The sequence below is a fragment of the Cebidichthys violaceus genome, unplaced genomic scaffold (assembly GCF_023349555.1).
Source record: "Cebidichthys violaceus isolate CVI_PGR_0920_01 unplaced genomic scaffold, fCebVio1.0.p SCAF_7, whole genome shotgun sequence".
Taxonomy (NCBI): Eukaryota; Metazoa; Chordata; class Actinopteri; order Perciformes; family Stichaeidae; genus Cebidichthys; species Cebidichthys violaceus.
Genome location: NW_027176927.1, coordinates 1,213,983 through 1,227,191, shown reverse-complemented (window position 1 = coordinate 1,227,191; position 13,209 = coordinate 1,213,983). Strand labels below are relative to the sequence as shown.

Here is a 13,209-nt window from a genome sequence, read left to right as displayed (position 1 = left end):
TGATTGCTGCTTTGTCGACTTAACTCCAAAAAGCTTTAGAGAAAAGAAAAAAAAAATAGGCTTAACAATGTAGTCGGTGTTAATACCACAGCGCCATATCTGCACCTCCATCCATGTCTAGTCCTGCTGCCGTGATATAATTATTAACGGTGGGATGAATCCACAAGCTTATCATAAACCCAAAGCCCCCTCGTAAGATTCATTGTGAGATTTCACTGTCGTGGGCCCAGACCTTAGCGCGTTTCATCTTGGGAAGAGAGGGACTGTTACGCACGGTGCGTCTCCATCATGACGTCGTGTATTAGCTCAAGATTGTAGGGGGAGAGAGAAAAAAAAAAAAGAGAGAGGAGGGGAGTGTGGTGAATCGGTGTTTCGTCGTTTTATGGGGATGCGTTTGTATATAGTGCATGTATTTTGTTTTGTATGGATTTTTCTCGTTTCTTACTTTTTGCCATGCGTAACTGCAATACATGAAGGAAAATAAACCCGGGATGAGATACGGTTTTGTTTTTGTAACGTTCTGTTTACGAACGGAGCAGCTTGCACATTTATAGCCATACTAATATAGCCATAAATATCGTTGTAGAGATGCATATTTTTACCAAATAATCCGACATTGGGCTTTCCCTGGCGGATCCACCCCGGAGGACGCACTGCTACCTTGACTGAGCGCATCGAAACTAATAGTAAGTACACATGCTACGGCTTCGCTTCAGGCGGCTAGATAGATGCTACTATTACTGTAGGTCGCAATACGAGACTACGTGTGTTCAGAAAATGCCCCATTAGCCATGCAGGATGATCTAGACAGATGTCAAATTCGGTCTTCAATTTGTATGCAGAGGTAATGGTCTTTTCGACGGTTCACAGGCCAGATTTGTTTTTGAGTTCCTTCTCGCAAGAATCCTGTCTGCGTTAACGTGTTGGTGCTCTAAAAGGAGAGGGTGACAGGGGACGATTTTTTTTTTGCACCTTTTTGTCATTTTTAAAAAAAAAATTTAACAAACGCACAGCCGGTTTAAAGACACGATCATTTATTCAAGACGCTACTTTTTGAGATCCACTCCTAGGAGGACTGCACGGAGCTTGTTAGTATGGTCGGCCTTCCTCTACAGGCCATCACGGATTCCCTTGTCAACAGCCGACAAGTAACTACCGGCAGCATACGGTTGGTGGCACCCTTACTGTGACCCTCACGTCTCAGTAGTTCATGCTCAGCCACGCACGAAACACAGCATCACGAGCCTATGTGCGTGTGTGCACTCCGTGTGGATCTGCTCAGAGCTTATTCAAAAAAAAGAAAAAAGAAAGCTGCTTTCTCTAACATGAAGCTGTCTTTGGTGCTGAAATGGACCTTGTTCCATTGCAGCTTCCGGCGTTCTAAACACACAAGGAAGTAGGCAGTGCCTGTGCAACGTTAGAGCTGGATGTGGACGACGGGGCTGTATAGGTGTAACGCGGTGTGTCGCGGGGCTGCAGTGTTTTGGAGCGGTGAAGGCGCTGTCCGTGGTGCTGAAGTCTTAATTGCATTTAAAGCTTGAGGCTAGTCGACTCCCCCCCCCCCATCCTCACCCCCCCCCCCCCCCCCCCCCCCCCCCGTCTGCTCAGTGCCGCTGCAGCCACGTCGCCGTTGGAGTTAGCTGGCTTTATGCTGGATAGGCTGCTTCATCCGTGCTACACTCACTCGCATAGTTTGCTTTTATCCGGCTCAGTGTGTGATCGCTGATATTAATGACTCCATGCTGGGCTGCCCCCCCCCCCCCCCCCCCCCTTTTTCTCTTTACTGCCTCCCCTCCATCCCTCACAGGACAAAAGCCCACACTGTAAGCTGCCAACACACACACACACACACACACACACACACACACACACACACACACACACACACACACACACACGCACGAATAATACACACTCTCTGGTGGTGTCTACCTCCTGCATGCATCTTGTCAGTGAACTCTAAAAATACACTGGATAATGCTAATGAAGTATCCAGCAGAGTTTGTCTGTCTTCCACAAGCAAGCCTCGCTGCCATCTGTCTCCCTCACTGTGGTGCTTTGCTTTGTTATGCCCCCCTACCCACACACACACACACACACACACACACACACCCTCCACCCTCTTGCTGCGTTGTTGTTGTGGGTGTGAGAGTGCATGGATGTGTTTATATGTTTGCTCATAAGGCAACATTTATTATTCAAAGCTGCAAAATGAGCAGCTATGGTGTGTTTATCATTGATACAGTTGTGCTGTGTGTGTTCCCCTGCCTGCCAGCGCTCGAAGCGCTGTGGCTCACGGGACTCCAGGGTCTTTTGACTTTTTTTGCTCGTTAGCGTTTCACACTCATTCTGTACTCATGAAATCTGCATGTCAGGCAGCAAGTGTGGCGGCCGAGCGGCCCGTCATTTAGCCATCTCTGTAAAGCAAGCCGAGTCTTTTGTACGCATTTGAGTGTGGTTTTCATTGGGAGGATATTTTCACTTTGTTATTTGTTGATTTTACAGATATTGTTTGTTGATTCGACTGTAAATTCAGAGGAGCTCCTCTGATTTTACACATCAAAGTCTGTTTACAGATCTTGGGGAGCACTACAGCATATGTAAAAAAAACAAAAACTGTATAATGCTTTTTTTGAGCTGTGTGAAGAAGATAAACTGCCTCAAGTGATGTCAACAGTCAAGTTGCACTGTGGGGGATGTAGGCCCAATGTTTTGACAAGGAAGAGGAATGCATGGAATTAATGAATCTGCTGCCTCAACCCTTTTCTCTTTTCTTTTTTTGAACTGTCCATTGTAAAGTCGGACAGTGTTGGCATGTAGGAGTGCGGTGGGTGCGGTGGGTCGTTGTGCCTTTAAATTCTGTCAACACACACATAACAGCACCGTTTCCACCGTCTCCATGCTGTTCCAGATACTTTTCTGCCCTGAACTGAAGAAAACTCAGGAAGCCATTGAGTTTACCGTAGCGTGAAGTGTTTCTGCGGGCAGCCGCTTTGCAAACAATTCGTATCATCAAAACCTGAGATGAAGCTTCGTATGCTGAGCTTTTGAAGGGAAGCCAAGCTGGCTATCAACTGCCTGTCTGCACTGTAAATACAAACTGAGGCAGGGAGAGGAAAGTGCACTCATCTTGCAGCTCGTCCTCTCTGTGCACAGTCAGGCAGGTTGAGAAGGGAGCGTTTGTGCCAAAGAGTCGATGCATCCCTTTTTCAGAAGGACAGTCAGCAGTGGACCGACTGAGAGTGTTGCATTAATATAAGAGTGTTTTTCTCAGTAACCCTTTTCTCTTTGTCTCCCCAATTCCTCTTCCGACTTTCTTCGGAAAAAAAACAACTCAATTTCCACGACACACTTTTGAAAAACCTCTCTCTTCCTTCTCTTTCAGATCCAGAGATGGCTCGACTATTGTTCCTGATTATTCTCTATGCTCTTCCATCTCTCGTTGTGCCCATACATAATTCATCAACTGGAGGTAATTTGTGTGTGTGTGTGTGTGTGTGTGTTTGTGACTGGATATGTGCGTGAATCTGTATAGTGTGTTTACAACATGCCTTAATGGACAGAAGCAACTCCGCAGAGATTGTTAAGTGACCTGAATGAAGCGCTGCACTTTTTGCAGGGAGGAAGGCATCAGTTAAATTGACAGTATGTCGTGGTGCTGTAATGTTCCTACACTATCTGGAGGAAGAGCTCTCCCTCTCTGCTCTTCTTGTCCTTGATTGTTCTTCCTCTTTTCTTTTTTTTCAGGCTGTGCTATCATCCGGCCTCCCAGGGATGGGGGGATCCGCTACAGAGGCCTGACACAAGAACAGGTACAGAGAATGCTGTTACTGCGCTGAATGTAAAGGCCCCACCTGTCAAATCAAGCATGTTAAACCACAGAAGATTTTCTTAAAAATACATAACACAGAATTGGAAGTATTAAGCAGCTAATGCTCACTGTGATGTCATTTCTTCCTAATTGAACTGAAAAATAGAAGATGACAGCCCGAGGAACTAAACATTTGCGACAATAATGACGCAAATTAGCTGGTGATTATTACTCCATATGATGAGGGATATTTTAGCTGGCGATATATAATAACACTAATGATGTAACAATGTCCAAGAATAATATTTTAAGATGTCATGATATCAGCTGACATTATTAGTACACAAGTCAAAAGTAAGTTGCTTTATTGCGTTTGAAACTTAAAGGAATAGTTAGATGTATTTTTGGGAAACACAGATATTTTCTTTATTTCTGAGATGAGAAGATTGATACCAATCTCATGTCTGTGCACTAAATATGACGGTTTACACTCATTTCTGCCAAATTTAGCCTGATAAATCCTTGGAAATTGTGGGATCTCCGTTACAATTTAAAATGCTTGACTTTATGGATTTACAATAATACATGCATACAGCCGGTTTAATCAGATGAAATAATAAATGCCTCTAGTCCTCCCTCAATTTCCTGCTCGTCTGAAAATGAGTTGTAAACTACAACAAACAAAGCAACAAACATATATTGTGCATCTTGCCTTTTTGCCATTTAGTTTAATTTCGAATGAATTACTGTTTGTTCATTTAAAGATCCCCTCCAGACATTTTTTAAGACATATACAAAATACCCTTCTTTTAATAATAACTACTCTGAGTGCATGTGGACTGGAGGTTTCAAGTTTCCACATCACAACTGTGTGAGTTGCATAACGGACCACGATAGGCTTCCAAATTAGTTGCGATGTGGCAAAAATCATGCTCCTGTGTTCATGTGTTCAACTGAGGATTGAGGTGAGCACAGATATAAACTCTTCTTCAGCAGATGAATGTGAAAACAGACTCTGTACAAACGTCATTCCGCACAGTGAAGCTCCAACATTCAGGTGAAGCAACAATACATTTTTGAGTGGAGAGGGACGATGAAGCTCACAAGACTGTCATGAATTCTGTTCTGCAGCACAACTCAAAATAGAGAGAGAGAGAGAGAGAGAGGGATTGGTGCAGTTTCAAAGTGTTGAAGCTGAGCCAGTCAAATGTTTGAAATCTAATTGCAGCACTCTGCACGTATGCACACAATGACGCGCACGAGGCTTAAGTTGGCCCCCCATAACAGCCCATTTGTCCTCCTTGGCTGAGCTGCCTCTCTGGGGGGGAAAAAAAACCCTTCATCGTGTTGTGGTTGCATGAATACGAGTAACCCATAATTTCTAAAGCAAGACCAAATTAAATCACCATTACATCTAAACTTTTATTACTTTTTGATAGGCATGCGGAACACAGAGACGGGGCGACCCAGAGCCATAACAAAGCTATTTTCTGTGTCATATATTTGCTGTTAAGTAAGCCACAATATTCGCATAATTTGGTTTTCCCTTGACGAATGTATTCAGCTGTGAACGCTTGAACACAGAGCATTTAAAAACAAATCTTTTAGTTTATTTTTTTTTTGTGCATAAAACACCTCATACAGACAGATGGGAATGAAGAAAAAACCCGGTTAACTTTGGACATGGGCTCTATGTCAACTTAGACTTACAGTGTGTAGCTTTTAAACATGTCTTTCATCATTAACATTTAAAAATAATAATTCACAAATTCAAAATTGAATCGTGGTTAGTTAAATCAACATATTTTACACTCTTCAGGGACATGCTGACACACACACACACACACACACACACACACACACACACACACACACACACACCTCAATGGGAAGTTGAAAAGCTGGGCTATCCTGCTTACTTCCCTCCTCTCCCAACCAGAGAGAAGGTGTAATTCAGAATGTGACAGCCCATCAATTCAGACTATATTGCCATAAAGTGTTCTTCCTAGTAAAACTTTATTGCCACAGCCATATGGCATCAGAGTCTATTCCATTGAGGACAGACTGAAGAGGGACCCTGAGTGAATGAGGAATAACTGGTATAAGAGAGCATCAATCATGCTTTAATCACTGTCCCTTCTTCTCCCAATCTCTCTCTGTTCGTGTTCATTTTACAGATCCGCAGTGTGCAGATCCTCCCCGTGGATTATGAGATAGAATACATCTGCAGAGGAAACCGAGAGATCGTGGGACCCAAGGTCAGGAAGTGCTTACCCAACGGCACATGGACGGACATGACGCTGCACAGCACATGCTGTAAGTCCTTTTTCTGTCATGTGTTTCATCCCCCCTTTAATCCCTCCACTCTTCCTCGTCTCATCTCTTTTCAAAACAGTTCTTGTTTATAAAAAAAAAAAAGACTTCTTACGTGTTCTGACTCAGCATCAGATGAAGTTACAATAAAAGAAAAGCCCGTAAACACAGAGGGAAAGTGCTCACTGAGGACTGAGGTTGGATTCATTTCTATCGACAGTGAAGGTGTAATGTCATTTTAAATGGAGCTTACAGTCGATATGTTGAAGTTGTTAGAAAACAGTTGCTTGTCTACACATCCAGGAGTTACGGAGCAACGTTAGAATTCATTTGAAGTCTTGTTTCTGGCCACTTGATGAATGTAAGTCCAATATTCACTCTGTTTTAGCTCGGTTTTTGGTCTCCTATGTCTCCTGAGGGAGGTCTCTGGCTCTTGCAGCTGCTGTCTGTCTGCTGTTTGGTGCTGAGCAGATAGTTTACGGTGGGTGTTTAGAGCTTCTTCTTTTTTTTTTGCTGAATACAGCTGCAACCAAAAACAGCAAAGTGAGTGTTGAGAGTGAATCAAACCAATAAAGTTGTGTCAGCACAGCTAAACAGAATATTTTAAGAATATATATATATATATATATATATATATATATATATATATATATATATATATATATATATATATATATATATATATATATTATAGTGCTTCAAATAGTTGCTGTTGATGTTGTAGAGCTGGGCTTTGTGGAATAAATAAAAGCTGATGTTTAACCTCAGAGACCTGCATGTTTTAAAATGGACTCTTGTGGATTCAATAAGCTCAATTGTGTTCATGTGTGATGATGTTAGTCCACATAGCGGCGGGTTTTCATTGTAGAGAGACCTTTTTTTTTTTTACTTTACGTCACTGTATGAAATGTGATAAGATGTGTGGCTTTCCTATATATACTGACAATAAGGGGGTTTCTGAATAGTGTCTATTCCAGATTCAATTGCCGAAAAATGCTATTCTTACAGGATTCTCCAAATGTCAAAAGTGTTTTAAACCAAATCACAGCATAGCTATTTATATGTGTTCCTCAAGGTACTGGTGTCTTAATGTGGTATTTTAATCGTTTTTTAATAAAATCAATTTAACCCCCAAATTTGCTTGATAAATGGTGTCAACCCAAATACCCATAAACTGCTGCAACAGCTTATGAGACAGAAGAAAGCATAGGAATGGCCATCATATGCTTCATAATGCTCATACTTATACACCTTCACAAATTTGTTTTCATGAATGGATTTAATGTATGGTGTATGACTAGAACAACTTGACACACTGTGCTGAACTGCAGCTCAACTGTATCTTCAGGTTCCCAGCTTTCAGATGATGTGCACCACTTCTATGCGGCATGTACTGCTGACCTGCTACCTCCCCCTAAAGACCCACTGTCCTCCCCTAAGAAAGACAAAATAGGTTAACGAAGAAAATTAAGAAAACACATGCGGAGTCTCCCACATGCCTTTTAGCAAACTACAAACGCGTTCCCTTGATTTTTTTCTGTTGCGGTTTCTTATTCTTTCCATTTTGTAAGTATGAACTTAATGGTGCTCCGTGGTTTCAGATATTTATTTAGAACCCAACCCCGATCTGTACTTCTTCAGAGCTTTGTCCTAGACCTGTTTGGAGAGCTCCTTGGTCTTCATTGTGCCGCTTGCGGAGTCTTGTTTCTGTCTCCGGTGCTTTTCAGCACAGGTGTTTGTATACTGAGATCATGTGACAGATCATGTGATGCTTCGATTGCACACAGCTTGACTTCATTTAACTAATTATGAGACTTCTGAAGGTAATTGGTAGAACCAGATCTTAGCAAAGGCGGTGAATACATGTGCACGCACCACTTGTTAGTTTTTATGCTGGAGGCATTATGTTTTGGGTTGTCCGTCAGTTTTTGATTTGAAATTTTGATAGAATTGATACGCTAATTATGACAGTTTCACACATATGTGATGACATTTTGAACATACATGGATGTAAACTGCATCTTGACTGGTTGGTAGAGGCAAACAACCATGAGGTGATCATTTTTGTATTCATTTTAATTAATACGTCAATTTTAGCTATTATGTATAGGTCCATTACATGAAATGAATTCACTTCATTCATGATCTAGGCAACAATATATGTGTGACAAAATAACTTACCAGCTTTATTTGGAGCTTTCAACCACATCTCATGGTGTGAGATGCAGTTTAAAGCTTCGAAAAAGCTAGTAAGAGGACCTGTTGAGGTGGGATTATTTTGTCACACATTTTGGTTGAATGGTTACAAATTATTTCAGTGAATTTTTTTTCTTCTCTTGCTGTGCCGGTGACATGCCACCAACCAGAGCTTGTAAACATACTTTGTTAATACTGTTGAATAGGTTTGATATTTTGTGTTTCCTGCTGAGTAGTTTTTCAGCGTTCACTCTGAGGTATGTGTGCCTGATGAACGGCTAAATGAATACATGTCAATGTGAATTAATCCGTGATACCCCAACAGTTTGGGCCGATACTTGCTGGGTATTGATTTGGAGTGCTCACATTTACATTACGTTTAGAGAATAATGGAGTTAGCTTTCGACGGTGAGGCCCGAATGTAATTTCGACTCGTATCACACCTACAGTTCCTCTGCAAATACTGAGAATAAGGCCAGAGATCTAATCAAATCCCCGTAATATCTCCTGTTTTTGTTCTTTCAATTCACATTCAACATCAGTGAAACATTTTTTTTTTTTTTTCCCCCAAGAGTACATGCTCTAAAGCAGGCTTTTTGTTTTCTCTGGCTTATGTAAGAGCACAAGCAGCAATGTGCAGATTGAAGTTTTATTATGTGCTCACATGCTGGAAGCAAGATTCAACAAACTCGGCAGCTAAACAAATTATATTCAAGAGCTTGGCCATTTTGTCAGGAAAAACCAAACCAAGAGAAATGGAGGCTGCAAGCGAACATCACAAATGTGGGCTGAGACTTTTCTTACGGGTCTAAACACAAAACTATCTTCATTTGTGTGAACGGGGTTCCTAGGGCAGTTTATACTTTTGATATTGTGTCTGTGTTGTATTAAATGCATGAGTAGGAAAATGTCCAGTTGCACACGCAGGATCACCTGAAAATAGAACTTTAACACATGAGCGATTTCTCAGAGGCAAAGCTGCTCAAGAGGCAGAAGTAATCGCCTCAGTCTCAGATGTTGGCAAAACATTTTTTACCTTATTGCTCATTTCCATCCTGTTTTTCACTTCTGTGCTGCTTGTTCACACGTTGGATAACGATGTTACAGTACGCATCGCTTCAACAGCGGCAGCAATAACCAGAAGAGATGAAAAACCTTGAAGAACAGATCTATTGCTTCTGTCACGAGGCTGGAGTTTGTGACTAACAGCGCTAATCATTTATGTAACCGTACTTCACGATTAGTGCTTATTAGAAAATGTTATCATGCTGACACACTAAAACTAAATGGCTAAACATGCCCTGTGAACGTCAGTCAGCTTGATAGCATTATCAGTGTCTCATTAGCGTTTTAACTGCTTTAGTAAAATAACCTGCATTTATGTTGATTTCTTTTGGCTGGGTGACACAGTTGGAGTTGTGCTTCAGGAAAGGAACCGTTTATTTTTTTTTCTTATATTATATTTGCCAGGCCTGGGAGAGAAGGCAGAACATTTGGTTTAAGACCGAGCGGTGAAATAACACGTTATGTGTGTGACACGAAAATAAAGAAACCACTCAAACTAGCTGCTAGCATGGCTGCAGACTTTTTAAGTCTACTTATCCTTTTAGTAAAGCTCCCCCCCCCAAAAAAAAAAAGTAATTTGTCAACATCACTACTCGTGTTTACAGAGACATTCTATCCTAGACTGTTTTAAAACTTTGGTCATGATAAAAGCTAACTACAGGGTTAGCTGAAGTAACTCAATTCAAAGTAACTGAAGCATTAAAGCACGTTCCGAGAGTTTTCTCTGACCTGCAGCGGATCTGTGGGTACACCATTGGACTGTAGACGACATATTGTGTACACTGGGGCTCTGGTAGAAATCACAGGCTGACATACTATGCATACTAAGCGTGACATAAAATGTAAGTATGACATAAAACTGAGTGTGTAGCACGATCGGACTGCATGGCAGAGAACAGGAGACACGCCTGGATGTAAAGGCCGACTAGATTAGCAGGAATTTGAATGCATTGCAGCAGCTCTTCATACCGTCATGGCGGACTGCGAGGCAGTGAAAAGGAAACACCTGAGAGCTAACATGTATAATGTACTGTAGAAAAGCCTTTTTTTCACACTTAAGATATTTAATCATTTAAATTTGCCTTAAAATAATACTGAAAAATATGAAATTGTGTGGAAGAGATGATGTTAATTCACATTTGTGATCAACAATTTCCATTCAACATGAGCTCGGACCGGTAATGTGGTGATCGATAGAGTTATGTGATGCAGAGACTTCATATTGCTTACTTCAGGGAGACCAGGCTGCTGGTAATGGCATACTTCATTGGTATTTTAGTAGGCAGTGTGTAGACTCATTGAGTCTGTAGTATGCAGTAGGTTAGTGCGCTATTTCGAACACAACCTCCTTCTGAAATGTAGTTTTCCATGTTTCAGTTGGCCCTTTGGGTTTTCATTTTATCACCAATTTAATATAAATGATGGACAAATATCTATAACTATCGCCTCATCTCTAGCAGTGGTTTAGTGTCTTTCAGCTCAATGTTGTTGTTTTTATGATCCAGTGTAATTCCTCTCATCAACCAGGTTTCCAGACGCAGCAGGCAGTTGTTTTCAGGAAAAAAAAAAGAAGCTCTGATAAGCCCACTGTAGACTGCCTGAAGAGGAAGCTAGCGATCAGCTGGTGAACAGTGTTTATTGGTGGAGATTAAAACTGAAGCTAATACTGAATATTGACCGTACGCTCATCAAGTGCCCAGAAACACGAGTCTGAATGAATGCTGATGTCTCCTGGTCTGCTCTGCTGTTTGTCTAAGTAACATGTTACCATAACAACTTTATAAGATGTTAATATAGCAACACTCATTGAGCTCTTGGACAATCAATACCATTAATTCCTCACCCAAAGCACTTTGACCTCTGATGCATGTTTGTGTTACTGCGACTCCCATCTCCCAGTTATTATGCATTTACCTTTCGATAACTCCCCGTGTCTCTGCCTCCCTCTCCGTTGTGGTTCTTCTGGTTCCCAGTGCTGCTGTGTCCGCGGGTGTGGACCTCCCTGGAGAACGGCCGGGTGACGGTGAAGCCCCCCGGGCAGCCAGTGGAGGGGACGGTGCTCCACTACAGCTGCCACGCCGGCTTCATCCTGGAGGGCAGAAACATCAGCCATTGCACTAAACTGGGCAAATGGGACGCGCCCAAACCCACCTGCCTCTGTGAGTGTCTAAGCCAGTGTGACGAAATGAGATTGTACATTAAGCTTCCAATTACAGTGGAATTTAAGAAAATGATGCGGTGTGGTGGGATGCCATTTCCTGTCTCGGGGGAGATTCAGTAGGGGTCTGCAGGCTAAATGACAACACAGACGGTGATTAACGACATCTACATTATCGCTGCAGCCAGGGTCAGCGAACATTCTAACCACAGGGAACAACTTTGTGTCAATGTTTCTGATATAAATTCTCAATATCAATCGAGTAGAAACAAACAAATCTGAAATTACCATCGGTCATTCTTTGTGTTAAGAGAATCTCTGCCTTTTTTGTTTTCCACGGAAGAAAAGATTAAGAAAAATATTTAAAAAATGTAAGATTTACTGTCACTTTTAGAGCTGAAGCGATTTGTCTATTTATCGATTCATAGACTGGCAAGTAATCTGGAACTATTTTGATAATCAATGAATTGCCAATTACCAGAGAAAGCCAATCATTCTCTGGTTCCAGATTCTCAAATGTGACGACTAGATGCTTTTCTTTGTCGTACATGAAACTAAAGTGAATGTTTTTGAGTTAATGAAATAAAACAAGCGAAATATTAAAAATGAAATATTATATTGTTATTTAAGATAAGATCAGCACTATTTGCTGCACCAGTTCATGTATTTAAATCCCTAACTGATCCTTTTATTGGCAGAAATGTTCCTTGCCTTCAAATAAACAGACAACGTCCACCTCATTACACAGAGATGGCTCACTTGTGCAGCCTGCCTCACAGAAATGGGAACACGAGGTTTTAAAGATGACAGATAATTACAAACACCTGCTCTCCCAACGGCGAAGCGCGGTTGCTAGGCAATAAATGATCCAACCAATCAGAGTGTAGTCCACGAGAGGGTGGTTCATACGGTTGGCACAGGCAGGTAAAAAAAAAACCAATGGTTAAAAACCTGATGTCCCACACATTAAACCACGTCCACTGGATAAACACGCAATGAATACAAAAGACGAGAGCGTGAGCGGATATTTGTGATATCATCGACACCCGAGAGTGTTCCTCGCTTACAAACAGTTGGCAGGTCTGAAAAGATTTGTCCAAATTAGGACAAATAAATGAGGATTTACTGAAAGATATGAGATTGCCAACTGGTCATCAGAGGAGTTGGCATGGCAACCGACTAAAGTTGCTATGGGAATGGTTGTATTAGAAGAGATGAAAGAGGGAACTATCAGCACAGTTGGACCGGGCAACTGAGAAGTAGGTGACTTATTGTGTAATAATTAAAAAAAAAAGAATCTAGAAGATGCTCTAGAATTCACTCGTGTATTCTGATTGTTTATTTCTTCTTCGTTGTTGCTTTGAGGTTGTCTGTGGTACCGACACTGTATATAACTATAGATTTGAATACACTGTATTGCTGTAGTGTTCCTGTAAACTATCGTAGGATTACATAATACTAAGAACAGGAAGGTACTGCTCAGCGTCCAGCCGTCAGTGCATCGCTCAGAATGATGTGTTGCTGCCATCTAGTGGAGGGAAATAATTAGAGTTGTCTTTTTTTCTGCTTTACTGCACCAAATTTTGTACAAATTATACATTAAGTGAATAATTCAATCCAAAAAAACATCAGGATTCCCCATCAAATTCTTGAGTACAATGATCTT

At 41.4% G+C, this 13,209-nt stretch overlaps 1 protein-coding gene across 1 annotated transcript in view; it reads left to right on the top strand.

The window, feature by feature from the left end:
• The first annotated feature begins 70 nt into the window (after nucleotides 1-70).
• gabbr1a (gamma-aminobutyric acid (GABA) B receptor, 1a) overlaps nucleotides 71-13,209 on the top strand; it is a 65,534-nt gene continuing 52,395 nt past the window's right edge. The window contains exons 1-5 of the mRNA XM_068735131.1: nucleotides 71-686; nucleotides 3,386-3,472; nucleotides 3,748-3,812; nucleotides 5,989-6,127; nucleotides 11,359-11,544. Of these exons, the coding sequence (XP_068591232.1) occupies nucleotides 3,394-3,472; nucleotides 3,748-3,812; nucleotides 5,989-6,127; nucleotides 11,359-11,544 (469 nt within the window). The 5' untranslated portion in view covers nucleotides 71-686; nucleotides 3,386-3,393. The remainder of the gene's footprint in view (nucleotides 687-3,385; nucleotides 3,473-3,747; nucleotides 3,813-5,988; nucleotides 6,128-11,358; nucleotides 11,545-13,209) is intronic.